This window comes from Fusarium flagelliforme (genome assembly GCF_020744385.1).
Source record: "Fusarium flagelliforme strain FIESC 12 MPI-CAGE-AA-0113 chromosome Unknown B0J16scaffold_5, whole genome shotgun sequence".
Classification (NCBI taxonomy): Eukaryota; Fungi; Ascomycota; class Sordariomycetes; order Hypocreales; family Nectriaceae; genus Fusarium; species Fusarium flagelliforme.
In genome coordinates, this window is record NW_025763507.1 from 3,338,664 (window position 1) to 3,353,626 (window position 14,963).

At 50.1% G+C, this 14,963-nt stretch overlaps 4 protein-coding genes and 2 non-coding genes across 6 annotated transcripts; 2 read left to right on the top strand and 4 right to left on the bottom strand.

Annotated features, from left to right (window-relative positions):
* Window positions 1-327: 327 nt before the first annotated feature.
* On the bottom strand, window positions 328-2,369 carry B0J16DRAFT_386462 (uncharacterized protein; the record flags this gene model as incomplete). The annotated part of the gene is made up of 2 exons (XM_046131574.1): window positions 328-514; window positions 565-2,369. 2 exons carry the CDS (start codon window positions 2,367-2,369, stop codon window positions 328-330), a joined length of 1,992 nt encoding a protein of 663 aa, XP_045981837.1.
* Window positions 2,370-3,136: 767 nt separating this feature from the next.
* Window positions 3,137-6,971, bottom strand: B0J16DRAFT_363845 (pectin lyase fold/virulence factor). Its single transcript, XM_046129896.1, has 5 exons — window positions 6,242-6,971; window positions 6,197-6,211; window positions 4,562-6,166; window positions 4,359-4,449; window positions 3,137-3,442 (listed from the first exon to the last, which is right to left on the bottom strand). The coding sequence occupies exons 1-5, from the start codon at window positions 6,731-6,733 to the stop codon at window positions 3,348-3,350; spliced, it is 2,298 nt and encodes a 765-aa protein (XP_045981838.1). The 5' UTR covers window positions 6,734-6,971; the 3' UTR covers window positions 3,137-3,347.
* Window positions 6,972-10,494: 3,523 nt separating this feature from the next.
* Window positions 10,495-11,925, top strand: B0J16DRAFT_401735 (uncharacterized protein; the record flags this gene model as incomplete). Its single annotated transcript, XM_046132598.1, has 1 exon — window positions 10,495-11,925. One exon carries the CDS (start codon window positions 10,495-10,497, stop codon window positions 11,923-11,925), a length of 1,431 nt encoding a protein of 476 aa, XP_045981839.1.
* A 706-nt stretch (window positions 11,926-12,631) lies between these two features.
* B0J16DRAFT_289963 (uncharacterized protein) lies at window positions 12,632-14,215 on the top strand. Its single transcript, XM_046124232.1, has 2 exons — window positions 12,632-13,084; window positions 13,133-14,215. Exons 1-2 carry the CDS (start codon window positions 12,696-12,698, stop codon window positions 14,115-14,117), a joined length of 1,374 nt encoding a protein of 457 aa, XP_045981840.1. The 5' UTR covers window positions 12,632-12,695; the 3' UTR covers window positions 14,118-14,215.
* A 135-nt stretch (window positions 14,216-14,350) lies between these two features.
* B0J16DRAFT_t218 lies at window positions 14,351-14,422 on the bottom strand. Its single transcript has one exon. It is a non-coding gene; the product is annotated as a tRNA-Thr (tRNA).
* Window positions 14,423-14,815: 393 nt separating this feature from the next.
* On the bottom strand, window positions 14,816-14,888 carry B0J16DRAFT_t217. The gene has a single exon. It is a non-coding gene; the product is annotated as a tRNA-Cys (tRNA).
* Between the last annotated feature and the right edge of the window lie 75 nt (window positions 14,889-14,963).

Here is a 14,963-nt window from a genome sequence, read left to right on the forward strand (position 1 = left end):
CACAATGTAATCACAAAGGCAATAAAAAGACAGAGTTTTGGTTAGATTCATTCATATTTGTATTAAACTCATGGACTCATATTTGAGCAGGAGTTGAGTAGAGTTGAGTTAGAGTATTGAGTGGAGTTGGGACTACTTCTGTAGCCAGGGTATAGGTGCTCTCTCCGAGCAGATTAGTCGGTAAAATAATAATAGTCGTCAGGCGTTCTTTCATCCCGACATTAGAGTGGAGTGGTTGTGTTGTAGTTCATACACCAAGAGCCCTTCTCTTGGTCCGTCAAAATCATCCGTTAAACGCCGCATACATCATATCAGGGGACTGGTTCCTTAGTCAACGCCGCTGTCGCTCTCGCTATCGCTCTCTGAGCTGTCACTGTCATCAGCGGGAGGCGCAGGCTTCCTGGCTGGTGGTGCTGCTGCGGCGGGAGCAGCCGAGAATCGCATGGGTCCTAGACCAGGACCGAGACGGGCGCCGGGAGCGGGCCACTTGTTGGGGATGATAGCAGGCTTGGCTCTGTTCGATGGTCAGTGGTAATTCCGTGAACGATGACGGGGTGTACGTACGCTTGCTCCTCGATGAGAGCTTCCTGTCGCTTCTGGTCTTCCTTGGCCTGCTTGCGGTGGACGCGACGAGCTTCCTTCTCCTTGCGCTCAGCGGCGCGCTTCTCTCGCTCGGCAGCCTTCTCCTCGGCGCGTCTTCTAGCATCAGCGATCTTGCGCTCCTTGGCCATTTGGTCAGCCTTCTGCTTCTCCTCAGCCCTGCGTAGAGCCTCAGCACGCTTTCGCTCCTCGATCTTTCGCTCCTCTTCGAGACGGTGCTCTTCCTCAAGTCTCTTCTCCTCCTCGAGCCTCTCGCGCTCACGCTCCTCGGCCTTGCGCTTGCTCTCAGCGCGCTTTCTCTTCTCCTCCTGTCGTCGCTTCTCCTCGATAAGCTTCTTCTTCTCTTCGAGACGTTTCTTCTCCTCGGCCTTCTTCTCTTCCATTCTCTTCTTCTCTTCAGCCTTTCGTCTCTCGCGCTCAAGAGCCTTCTCCTCAGCGCGCTTAGCGGCATCGGCCTTCTTTGCCTCTTCCATCCTCTCCTTCTCGCGCTGCTTCTCCATCTCCTCCATTCGCAACTTCTCCTCGGCCTGCCGCTTATTCTCCAAGCGCTGTCTCTCGCGCTCATTCTCCTTCTCACGTTCTCTTTCTCTGCCACGTTCCTCGTGTTTCTCACGTTGCTTCTCCTCCACCTTCAGTCTCTCCTTCTCGGGGTCAGAGCTTGTCCTCCTTGATGAAACCTTTGTGGGATCGTCCCGGTGTCGATGACGTCGACTCTCGTTCTCCATTGGGTTGAGTGTTTGGCTACTGCGTCTCTCCCGGCGTCTTTCCTCACGTCTCTCATTGGGGTCGGCACTTCTGGTATGAGAGCGTAGTTTCTCGGGATGGTCTGAATCGCTGCCCTTCATGTTCATGGGGGTTGAGGGCTTGCGTTCGCTGTGAAGTCGTCGTCGCTCGCGCTCGGCGCGTCGAGCCTCTCGCTCCATGTCCTCCTCAGGTGATCGGGGAACCTCCTTTCGCGAAGTTCGTGAAGGCTCGCGACTGCTCATGTGATGTGAATGTCTTCTCTCAGGTTCGACGCGGGATGATCGCCTTTCCTTCTCACCGACATCGTGAGTACGATGTCTGATTGAGTAAGACGTTGAGTGTCGCTTCTCCATGGGGGGACGATCTCTTTCGGCGCGACGCCTTTCTCTAGCCATCTCATAATCATCATCGCTGCGACCGAGTTTCCGTGACAGCCGGCGAGCTTCCTTCTCATCGCTTCTCACTTCTTTCTCCTCCCCCTCACGTCGCTTAGACCGTCTGTGTCGACTCGGACTACCCTCTCGCTCTCGACTTCTCTCACGAGTACGGCGTTCCTTCTCACGAACTTCCTTCTCGACGCGATCACGTTCTTCATGCTCCTTATGTCGACGACGACGTTCTGATCTCCGAGCATCACGTTCCTCACCCTCGGGGTCAGAGCGATGACGTTTCACCTTCTTCTCACTTCGTAGAGGTTCCTCCGGTTGCTCAGGGACAACAACTGTGTCCCGCTTAAGCCATGACCGCCATGAGGATTGACGCTTTTCTGGGACAGGCCTCTCTACTATAGGCCTGTCCGTAAGCGGTCTACCCAACGTGGGCCTGTTAAGGACAGGCCTGGGGTCGTCAACCTTGTAAGGAGGAGGAGGGACGACGAAGTCAACAGTGTTTTGCGATGCGTCGCTCTCAGACTCTTCGTCAGTGAAGACTTCCCAGTCTGAGACGTCACGCTCACGGACGACAGGCTCTGGAGCTTTGGCAGTTGTTGCTACCCCTGGTACTTTGAGTCGGCTTTGTAGAGGCATATCCTGACTCTAACGTGAACCGAAGCTGTTGTATATCATATTAGTGAAATGATACGATTGATGGTTCAAAGTGGGGAGATTTTGGTTATTACCTAGGCAACCCAAGGACGAGGTCAAATAATAGTGCGTGTGCAAAGTTGAAGATTCAACTGGCAAGGGGCTTGATGCCTGCTTGAAGTTTTGGTTTGGTGGTCACTCACTTGACGCGACACGGACAGGACAGGGAAGGGAAAGACCGGAGATTACTGGTCAGCCACGTGGGGCTTGTGACTGTTTTCGTTTTTCTGCAAGGGTCTATGTAAATAATAAAAGTCGCCACTAATTTCCTGGCGTTCCAACGGCGCGTCTTGTCTTGTCTTGTCTTGTTTTGTCACTGTTTGTTTTGTTTGTTTGTAAGACCAAAGGAAATTGTGATATTCCAGAGATCAATTACTCTCAGATAATCCAATTCAACTTGGTAGTGCTGCTGGTAGCTTCAAATAATGGATTTTCAAGAAGAGCGGTGAGCGTAAACAAGTCATGGGGTATAGAAAGGGTGTGGCTAGACCGGTCATGAGGGGAGACTCAGAGAGGGGAGACTCAGTGAGAGGAGCAGAGCAGCAGAGGAAGGATATTTCTGTGGCGGGGGAGGGGGGAACGGGAACAGGGAAAGAAACGGGAGGGAGGGAGGGATGTGGCTGGGGAGATTGCGCAATTTTACTCTTTGTCTATCAGATAACGATAACGATCCGGGCACTTGCAATTGCTTTTTCTTGGCTTTCTAACCTGGTATTTGAGGGTAGAAAAAAGAGGAAAAGATGCCATCGTGAGACTGTGTTATATATGAATACCTGATGGAGTCGCTGATGGGGTATCGTGACTCATACTGGGTCAGGCGTTACTGCAGGTTTGGGGTCATGCAATGTACCTGTACGTGTCAAGTCAAAGCCAAAAGTCAGTCGTGTCAAAGGTCAAGCCACCATCGTGATCTACGATAGGCTAGCAGATCTCGCTTACGCTTGGAAGGTGGATACCCCCTAACAAACGGTCAAGCCTAATCCACCCGACCCGAGGCAAATCGTTATAGCGAGGAACTGTTTCATGTGGTTCAAAATCCCTCATACAGTTGCTCTTTCAATGACGATGACTTCTTGGCTGGTCTCATCTGGGGTAGTTAAAGAGGAGTTCATGAGTTAAAAACATGATCACGAGGTGGATTAGATTAAAACTTGGTTCTTGCTGTGGGAATGCATTGCTACCTTGACTACCTAATACAGTTAAGCGCTGACAATTGTTATGCATGGCTGCATGTCGCACAGACCAGCTTTATGCAGAGTATGCAAGCACTCTACCAATTCAAGGATCATGCTCATGTTCCTTTGCTTCCATCAATTCCAATTCGTTGCAGTGGGTAAAAGGTCGCGGACAATAATGGATACACTGGCAGTAGCTTAATGCATGCATGCGGTGTTCTCTGAAACGCGGAGTCAATGGAAGCTTGCAATGGCTGTGTTGTCAAATTGTGGCGCCCATGAACATTGAACGGTGACAGGTGCTAGACTTCCATAAGCACTTCCCCTCATGAGCATTCCCAATAACAACACTTCGCCTAGAGTTACAATGGATAATTCCAATTTTTGATAACAAGGAGTAGAGACTTGCGAAGACCTTCATATCGGACAGAACATCGAACAGGTGCTGCATTTATATAAAAGTGTGCGATCTGTAGGGTAGTTCTACTATCGATAACGGCTTATCGATAAAGTCGGAATCCCATTCTCGAGCAATCATTGGCAAACTGGACTTTCGCGTCAAGTTGGCGACGTGGCGCACATTCGTTGATTCGCTTCAGATGTTAATGCCAGATATCAATTACCCCAACGTCAGGGTGTCAGACGAATTGAGCATAAGAGACAAAATATTTTGGTCACCTTTTGGGAGCTTAGACTGGCCTTTAGACTACTTTATTTCGGCAGTCTTAGCCTTGAGGATATTTCGTCTGTTGCCCACCTGCCCAGTCAGCAGTGCTCAAGCCAGCGATCGCACTCCAGGCGCACAAGAACGTCACATTGACCAGGAACGATAGAATGAATTGAAGGCACTTGGCCTGAGGAGTATATATACTCTATAATAAATATCTAGAAGTGCATACAAGTGTAAGCTATTTAAGGCTGAGTCTCGTTCTCGAGGTAAGTGTGCATGTAACGACGAACACGGCTGTTTCCAAGACACTGAGAGTAGTACTCGTTGACCTTCTTGCAAGTGCTTCCAGCAGCACACTTGGTGGAGCCGGAGAAGTTGGCACCGCCGCACTGGCCGTACATCTGGACAGTGGAGGAACCAGAGGCCTCCTCCTTCTTGGGGGTCTCCTTGGCAGGAGTGTCCTTGGCAGCGGCCTGAACACCCTCCTCCTCATCGTCGCAGTCCTTCTGGGGAGCGGCAGGCTTGGGCTCAGCCTTGGCAGTGGGCTCCTCCTCATCACAGTCAGCGACGGGGGTAGCGGCTTGGGTTTGCTTGGGAGCTTCAGGCTTGGAGTCGTAGTCGGACTCCTCGTCGCAGTCAGCCTGAGCAGAGGGAGCAGAAGCAGCAGTCTCCTTAGGGGCAGCGTAGTCAGACTCCTCATCGCAATCGGCCTGAGCGTTGACGGCTCTGGCGACAACGGAAGGGGTGGCATACTCGGAGTCATAGTCGCTCTCCTCATCGCAGTCAGCCTCAGTGGCAGTCTCCTTGGGGGCTTCAGGCTTGGACTCAGACTCCTCCTCCTCGCAGTCGTCTTCGGCGGCAGTCTCCTGGGGGGCAGGGGCAGACTCGTAATCAGACTCCTCGTCACAATCGTCCTCAGCGTTGCTCTCGACAGCAGCCTGGGTAACGACAGGGGACTCGGACTCGTAGTCAGACTCACTGTCGCAGTCATCAGCAACGGGAGAGGCCTGAGTCTCCTGAGCAGCAGGGGCGGAAGCGGTCTCCTCGTCGCAATCCTCCTGCTCGAAAGCAATGGGAGCTGATTGATCGTAGTCGTTCTGAGGAGCAGCAGGAGCAGCAGGAGCAGCAGGAGCAGACTGGTCATAATCGTTCTGGGGGGCAGCACTAGGAGCAGACTGCTCGTAGTCGTCCTGGGCGGGAGCCTGCTGAGTAGGAGCGGCCTCAGGAGTAGACTCGGAGGTAGTCTCAGAAGCAACAGGAGCGGTCTCAGCAGGCTTCTCAGATCCAGAGCCTGAGGCAGGAGCGGAACCAGAGCCAACACCAGCGGGTCCAGCCTTTCCGACAACAAGACCGACAACCTCGCTGGCGGAAACAGGAGTGATGATATTGGCTTTGTTCTGAGCGACAGCGTTAAGACCGCTCTCGCCCTTCATGACAGGGAGGTCACCGCTGGAAGTAGCAGAGTTGGGCTCACAAGCACGACCAAGGGCGGCCTGGCAAGCAGCAGCGGCGGCAGCATCAGGGACGAAGAGAGTGTTGACACCAGCGGCCTCCTTGGTAAGAGGCTGGTCGACGCCATCGAAGACGTTACCCTCAATGATGGCATTAGCGCCCGAGTAGGCGTCGAAAGCGTGGCCCTTCATGTTCTGGAAGTAGTTGTTGGTGGCGTGGACGTAAAGGTTGGTACCGGGCTCACCGAGCTTGGGGGCTCGGCCAGCGACGTCGTGGAAGTGGTTGCGGTCAAGAGTAACCTGGTCGCCCTTGCCGTAGAACATCATAGTCCAGTAGTGGTTGCCGTTGCAGGAAGCAGAAGTGTCGGTTACACCGTCAAACTCGGAGTTGGAGATGGTGACGCGCGCGCCGTCGTAGTGGGACACAATGAACATGCGGCCAACCTTAGAGAACTTGCAGTGATCGATCCAAACACCATCGTTCTCACCCTTAAGTTCCAAAGCATCGCCTCCCCAGACGATTCCAGGGTTGAGGTTGGTGATCTCGATGCCCTGGATGATAACGTTGCTGGAGCCCTTCTTGACGGAAAGACCCTTACCCTTCAGGACAGCCTTTCCGTTACCGATGATACTCTTGTTGCTACCAACAGGCAGGGGTTCAGGACCAGCAGCATCATAAGTAATAGAGCTAACAGCAACGTTGTCGTCGCCTCCGCAAGAAAGGTCTCCGAGGTAGAGTTGACCGCCGTTGGAAGCGCTGCAGCTCTTGCGGTCGCAACCAGGACCAGTCTTGGTCTGACCAGTAAAATCGAACTCCTTATCAATGTAGATAACACGAGGAGTGTCATCGGCAAGAAGCTCAGCGAGCTCCTCAGCAGTGGAAGGAGTAACAGCCTCGCCCGAACCACCGGTAACACCGGCAGCGAAACCGTACGCCTTTCCAGCGACGGATTGAGCGGAAGCCGTAGCAGCAGCAGCCAAAAGGGCCGCGAAAGAAGCTTGAAAGCGCATTTTGAGTAGGTTTGTTTAAAAAAAGAATGTGGTAAGCCGTGCAAAAGAAGAAGATTGAATGAATGACTTAGGCCGGCCTAAGGTAACGAATGAAAAGGTTGAATAACCTTGGAACAAAAAGAACGAAAAAAAGAGCAAAGTAGCACTTGGGAGAAACAAAAAAAGTACAGACGAGATGAAATGTTCTTATAGCGATGGCATAAGAATAGGGTCTGGCCGAGGTGGGTTAGAGTGAGCCGAATGTCCGACGTCAAACGTCTCATGCCCATGTTCTGACAGCTCAAGCGGTTAGTCGCCAAGGGCGTTTGAAACTGGGACACGGAAAATTATGCTTATTTCGACTGTGCCAAGACAGGATGATTTTGGCGAGGAGGTTTTGTTTGTAAACGAGATTGACCTTATGCCTTACAAACGAGCGAACGAAACAACACAGTCGCCTTGTAACCACGATGAAACTCCTCCAACATTATCGACTGCAATAGTCATTGACAAGACTTAACTTAAAGATCTATCCATTGTAGGCTTTCTAACTCTGAACGGTGAAGCGTTGAACAAGCGCCTGTCTATACGCGTATACGGCTATTTCCTACTCGCCTAATCCACCATTGGCCCGCTTACGAGAAACGGAGCCAAATCAATTTCCAGGGAGTCTTGGTAAGTTTCAGGTACTAAGGCACAGCACCATGACCTGAGTGGTGGATATTTAGTTTCTAAAGCTGAAAACGGATGAGCTGGTTGGTGAAGATTCGAGCATGGTTTTCCGCCGGCGATGTAACCTCTGCGGGAGATGGGCAAAAACATGAAGAAATAGGAGATTTTGTGGACCGACTAAGAGTTTATTTTGGAGAGATTGACGCAGGGTTGGTTAGATGGACGTTACTTATCATTTTTTGACATATTTTGTGGTGATCACTACAATAGAGCAGGGACATATTCCACGTGGTCGTCTAAACATTAAAGAGTCGTCTTATAGATTAGTACCCAATCATGTTAACTTGGGTTGTCACCAGCCTAGCGTCAGCCCTGACAAGTCTCAACAGGTGTCGAAACTTCGCTTGGACAAGATGTTCAATTGTGTCAGTACAGATTTCGTCAAAGTATGAATTTATTTAGCTTTCCTTCAAAGCGACGTCAATTGAAGGGTTATTGCCAATAATTGAAGCGTAATGAGCAAACGTAGCGGATACAGCCCATACTGGACCTTCAGCGTTTAAGAAGGTTTTGAAAGCGATAGGAGTGCCGTAAGAATCCCCGATCATAGCAATAAGCCAAACCTGCTACTGGACCAATCTCCCTCCTCAGCAAGCCTGTCATCCAAGAGCCCACGAGCGAATATAGATCTGCAACCCACTGAGATAGTAAGACTTTCTTTGTATATTCTTCTTGGAAAAATTGCCCAGTCCATCACCAGGCCGCTAGGGCGTGCCCTGAGAGTAAGAATCTCGCGATCTTTAACGGGAATTCGTCGCCAGTCGTTAAGATTCATGATGTGGAACTGCGTCTTTAATCGGAAAGGCATTCTCTGCAAAATAGATATCTCACCAGATCCTGTGATTTGGGAAGACTTTCAATCTATCAGAGACAAGAGTGAAGGGACAGCAGCTATCGGGAGCATTGGCTGTCAACTTCTCTGAGCTTTAGGACAACGAGCATAGAGATCCTAAATGTTTGAAATCGCCAGAGAGACCTAAATTACTTCATTTCTTATAGTTTTGATTTAATAATGTCCGACCAGACTTCAATAATTATGAGGATATTACTCACGTCGCAGAAGCGGACGTGGCTTGTGGCAGTAGTCAATACTTCAATGGCGCATACCTGGCTTCTTTGTCGTACCGCTTGCTTGGCTTCCTGTTCTTTCTGCGATACCTTTGCCGGACTCCAGTTCAAGGAAAGGGAACTGGTGTCATGGTATGCAGTAGCCGTCTCGACGTTATCGCCATGGTGTCAGAAGAATTGGCCGCCGAGAGCATTAGAGACGAAATAATTAGGCCACCTTATGCGAGTTTAGATTAGCTTTTAGGTTACTTTTTTCTAGCAGTCTGATCCTTTAAGAACACTTCTTCTGTTACACACCTGGGCCTTGGTCTCGGCTTTGCTATTTCAAGCCACTTCGGAGCGAATCCGAAGAGGTAGTCCAATTCCACAGAAGATCTAGAATAATTACTAGTTATTTGCGCACGTTCAATATGAAGCTATCACTAGCAAGGTCTCATACTGGGCCTCGGTCCAGCTGTCTTAGCCAAAAGTGCCGTTTGAGTTTACAGACATAGTGACTTTCCAAGTTCTTCGAAACAACTTGTCAAGCTGTCATCAATTTGGCAAGCTAATAGAACGTGTGTGGGGATGGCGTGATATCTTGGTAGCTGAAGCACCAAGCTTTGTATAGAGCTCTAGCCTCCTCGGCATTTTGGGAGCCAGCGGTGTGATTATACTTCGACTTTCGTTATCAGTGCATTCTTCAATGACGAAGATGTCACGACATGGTGAGCTCGCAGTGAAGGACCGTGCCTTTAAGCATATCAAGGGCCTGCGGGCTGATTCTTGGAACTATTGAAGTCAAACTCATCTCCATATGCTGGAACGCTATGATAGATCTTCTGACCTCTCCCCGGCATGCTAGTTCAGGCACTTCCGATAGGTGAGAAATGGATCGCTGGAGATTCCACTCCGCAGTTGGGATCTCACCCCCATGCTCGATCGGCGATCCGGGGTACTTATCACAGTTATTTATTCCCTGCGCATGCACCTGGAAATAAGGTCCGCCAGCAATTGATAAGATCTACAGTCTGTGCTAAGATCCGATGGCTCTCGGACTACCAACGGGCTGAACGGGTATTGTTTGCTACATTCAACTTATCTGTACAGCTTCAAATTATACCTGGATCGGCAACTCTGAAGTTGTCGTTCTAGCTGCAGCGACTTGCGCAGGTCCTCGAATCTTGTGACCTCAATAAACTGACAGCCTGCGCGTGGCAACAAAGCTTGATAGCAGCTGCACGCTCTATACAAGTAATCCATAATTACAAATGCCTAACGCTCGTACCTCGCAAAAGAACCTTATACGGGCAAGCTCATTCCAAATAAGCTTAGCGACACTCTAAATCTGGCTCACGGGCCGCTACAGAAACGGTCTCCATGTGTTCAGATTGATGTCATACAACGGTGCTTCTGTTGTAATGCCCGCTTTCTTATTAGCTGTTTGTCTGCCGTTCCTAGTAAAAAGTCCCCTTCGCACGGACATGCAGCTGTTGTTGTGATAGCTTCTGGCTCCGCCAATAGTATGCTGGTAAATTCCAAGCTTCGAGAGGAGCCAAGTATTTTAGTTTTTCGATAGATCGCTTTTAGCGCAACGGTAACCCGGCTAGGGAACATCTTGACTTGATTAAGACATTGAACTTCGCTGTTCGTGATCTTGCAGCGATATGCTCGTTGAATTGACCAATGAAAGATAAATGATTTTCATCGTCCAAGCCGTCGATCGGCGCGCTTTGAGACAAACTGGAAATCGCCCTTGTCAAATCTCAAGGAATCAGGCCTGTTGTTGAGGCAAGGGGCTTGCTGACTGAGACAGTAAGACACGGGAAGGATACACAACGTCATTTTAATGGCAATTGTCTTTGATGCCGGAGGAAAAAATGAACACTGCATGCATTAATTCATGCAGTACGACCAAGCATCTCGACGATAAATAGATCTGGTTGGTCCCTACCCAGATACTACTCTGTGCAACCATCCCTCTCCATCACTCCCTCTTCATCATGAAGATCACACTATCCTCATGGCTCGCAGCAGCCTGCCTTCTACCCTCCACTCTCGCTTTCCCCCAACTCAGCCCTGAACAAGTCGAGGCCTATCGCCAACACGCTGAGCGAGCCCTCGAAGCCTGTCCCTTCGCTGCTCAACAGGAAAAGCGAGACGCAGGCGACTGCCCCTACGCAAAGGAGAAGAGAGCTGCCACGTTCGACGCCAAGAAGCAGCGCATCAGTGTCTCTGGTCAGCATGCCTTCCACGCTCCCAACTTCAAGGCTGGTGATCAGCGAGGTCCCTGTCCTGGTCTGAATGCGCTTGCCAACCATGGATATCTGCCTCGTAATGGTGTTGCGGACATACAGACTATCATCCAGGCTACCAACGAGGTTTACGGCATGAGTCTTGACCTTGGAGGTTTCCTGGCTGTCTACGGTACCGTCTTCAACGGCAACCCGCTGTCCACCAGCCCAGGCTACTCCATCGGTGGCCCCAGCCGCTTCAGCCAGAATATCCTTAACGGAGGTGGTATCCTTGGTACCCCTTCTGGTCTCAGTGGTTCTCACAACAAATATGAATCGGATGTCAGCGCTACGCGAGGCGATCTTTACGTGACTGGAAACAACTTCCATGTTGTTCTCAGCCGCTTTGAAGAATACTGGAAGGCCATCCCACTCAACACCCCAGCCCCCAAGCAATACACCGCTCTCGCACCGTTCCATTACAAACGGTTCCAAGACTCTGAGAAGACTAACAGTCACTTCTTCTACTCGCCCTTCGCTGGTATCTTGGTCTCACCTGCTGCATACTCCTTCCCTCCGCGAATGATGGCCAACCACTCTAGCAAGTACCCCGAGGGCTACCTCTCCCGAGAGGTTTTCACCAGCTTCTTCGGTGTCAAGGGTGACAAGCCTGGTAACTTTAAGGTCAACCAAGGTTGGGAGCGCATTCCTGAGAACTGGTACCGTCGCCCGATAGGCGATGAATTCTCCATCGTAGACTTCCTTCTCGATGTCCTCGAGCACGCTGCCAAGTACCCTCGTCTGTTGAACATCGGTGGTAACACTGGCAAGGTCAACAGCTTCGCTGGCGTAGACATCAAGGATCTTACTGGCGGCGTCTTCAACGCTGCCATGCTCCTCAAGCCCAACAACCTCGAGTGCTTCGTTATGCAGATCATCATGGCTGCTGCCCCTGATATTCTGGGAAGTCAATTTACCGATGTCAAGAAGGCTTTGACGCCGTTGAGCGATAAGCTCCGTCAGCTTCTCGCTAATAAGAGCTGTCCTAAGCTGCAGAAGTATAACCAGAAGCTGTTTGAGAAGTATCCTGGCTACACCGAACCGTACGGCAGTTACGCTGGTGTTTCCAAGGGCTCTCTTAAGGGAGTTATTGAGACTACTAAGGGAATTCTGGGAGGACTCTGGCCTACTGGTAATTAGTCGAATGATGTATTCTAGCTTGGGATTTGTTTCTGGGCTTCAGCGTAGTGCTTGAAGTTTTTATTACTTGAAACTTGAACGTTTAATGTTAGTAAATATATTACACCCTATCTTAAACCGTCACCAGACAGAATAATGACATTTTACTGCTGTTGTAGTTGAGTCTTCTCTAGATGCACTGATAGTTTGCGTATAAGCCAAGCATCAGTTACCGCGCGCATCTTCCTTGGCTGTGAAGATTCATGAAAGCTATTTCTTCAACTGAACCTCTGTAACCATTGAACCAAGGTGAGACCTGCGCCCGCAAAACATAATCATCAAATGATGCAATTTCACGATTCAACTTCTACACGGGCGCACAACCATTCTGAATAATGACGTTGATCCTGTCTTGAACTTCCTATTCAGGCAATTATGTCTTATCAGCCATGAACCTTATTCTCACACTAGAAAAAGTCGAAGCATTCCGCAGCCAGCGGAAAGAAATGCCCGCGAAGCCGCTAAAGTTCGATAGCGCAAGGCACTAGAACCCAAACGCCCGAAAAGACAGGGGTAAAAAACCATCACGAGAAGATCAGCTAATGAACGCGCCGGTGTCACAACGCACGGTTGTTTCCTCGTCATGGACACTCTACAACTACCGCGGTCGGATATTGAGTGGATTGCCCTCTAAAATTACAGGGAGATTATATGGGGGCAGCCACACCTTATAGCTGCCTGCTTCACCCCAGTTATTCCCTGTAAAGCACTTGGCTGTTCTTCACGTCGCAATGCGGTTCCAGGTGCCTCTTCTCGTCTTTGCAGGCCTCGGTCTGGCTGCTCCGGCACCAGAGCCACAACTCGTTTCTGGTCTTCTTAATGGTGTTGGCGGCCTTCTGGATACCACGCTTGATGGTCTTCTTGGATCGCTGCGCAAGGCTCTTGACAGTGGTGACAGGGAGAAGACCCTTGATATCCTACAGCAGTTGTCGCCTAACAAGAAGCGCAAGGATGTTGAAGAAGTTAATGCTGCTTTGCAGAAAATCTCAGAGGCCAAGCCTAAGAGTATCGTTGAGTACAGCGCGCAATTGATTGCGAATGGTATCATCTTTGGCGATACGGCGGATCTTTTCGCTTATGCCAAGGGTCTTGTTTCAGCCGAGAATGGAAGCAATAATAAGTAAGTCAATCCCGACCATGTCACATGAAACGTACTTACCATTCGTAGGAACCGCGATCCTTTCAAGGAGGTCTATCCTAAGGTCTTGAACTGCGATGCCTCTTACACCGTCCCCGAATCCAAGCTTCGTGCCGCCATTTATATCCCACCAACTTTCACCTACGGCAAGAAACCCCCAGTCATCTTGTTCCCCGGTACTGGATCCACTGGCTACACTACCTTTCGAGGCAACTTCATCCCACTGCTCACCGACGTCGACTGGGCTGATCCCGTTTGGGTAAATGTCCCTGCTCTTCTGCTCGAAGATGCTCAAGTCAACGCCGAGTATGCCGCGTACGCGATGAACTACATTGCTGCACTCACCGAACGCGACGCCGCTATTATTGCCTGGTCTCAAGGCAACATTGACGTTCAATGGGCTCTCAAGTACTGGCCCTCAACACGCAAAACCACAACCGACCATGTCGCCATCAGCGCTGACTACAAGGGTACCATCTTGGCCAACACCCTCGGCCTGACCACTCTGATCAACACACCTTCTGTTCTTCAGCAGAACGCAGGAAGTGACTTTATCACTACCCTTCGTTCCGATGGAGGCGACTCAGGTTACATCCCCACAACAAGTCTCTACTCCAGCTTCTTCGATGAGGTTGTCCAGCCCCAAGCGGGCACTGGAGCTTCTGCCTACCTCCTCGATGCACGCGATGTTGGTGTAACCAATGCTGAAGTCCAAAAGGTCTGCGCTGGAAAGCTGGGCGGTTCTTTCTACACACATGAGAGTATGCTTGCCAATCCTCTTACCTTTGCGCTTGCGAAGGATGCTCTTACGCACGAGGGACCTGGAAAGACATCTAGAGTTGACCTTGCTAGCGTTTGCAACAGGTCTTTGGCACCTGGGCTTGGATTGGAGGATTTGCTGATCACTGAGAATGCTGTCGCCATAGCTGGTCTTTCTCTGGTGCTGTACCTGCCCAAGCAGTTTGATGAGCCTGCTATCAAGCAGTACGCTCTCAAGGCAACTGGCGAATGCTAAGATGGGGACTATACGTTTTAATATTCTACAATTTATTTAATAATAGTACTTGACGTTTCTTGTGGGCGTCCAATTGTGAAAATCCTTCTGTGGATCAACCACTGCGCGGCCGAGCTCACTTCACTACGACTTCACCATGGCAATTTTCTTGTTGTCAACCAAGTTCACTGTCACTGTACTCAATGCAAAAAGAATCTGCATGGTCCGTGTCCCAAAAAGCAAAAGAAAATAACTGCCTCCACACCGGATTGAACGATGGACCTTTGCATTACAAGTGCAACGCTCTACCACTGAGCTATAGAGGCTGTTGATGTAAGCAATTTTGCAATTTCGGTACATATACCAGAACGCAAAAATCTTCTGCAGCTCATGGTATCTACTAGATTCATCAACGTGATAGACGCTTAAGGTTGCACGAGATTGATCTTGTTTATGGCTGACCTGCTGACCAAAAGTCAGTACGCCGCCCACAAACAAAAAGTTACTCACTTTAACCACAGTTTAGAAGTCAATTCATGTCGTGATTATCCATTTCTACGAAAATCCTTACATGGCCAACTTGCCAATTGATGGGTTTCGCCTCCAGCGAGGTCGCGCCAGCAATTGAGCTCCACCGCGGCTAGTGTAACATGGCCACAAACGATTCAGCTTCAGTATTACCGACGATGATAGGCAAGTTTGACAAAAATAAAGTATTTAGGACCGAGCGTGGATCGAACACGCGACCTAGGGATCTGCAATCCCTCGCTCGTACCACTGAGCTATCGATCCTTGTTATTGTTGAAGCTTTGCGCTGCTTACTGGTGTCTATGATCCTGTCTCGGGCGATGCATCAAATTGTCAATT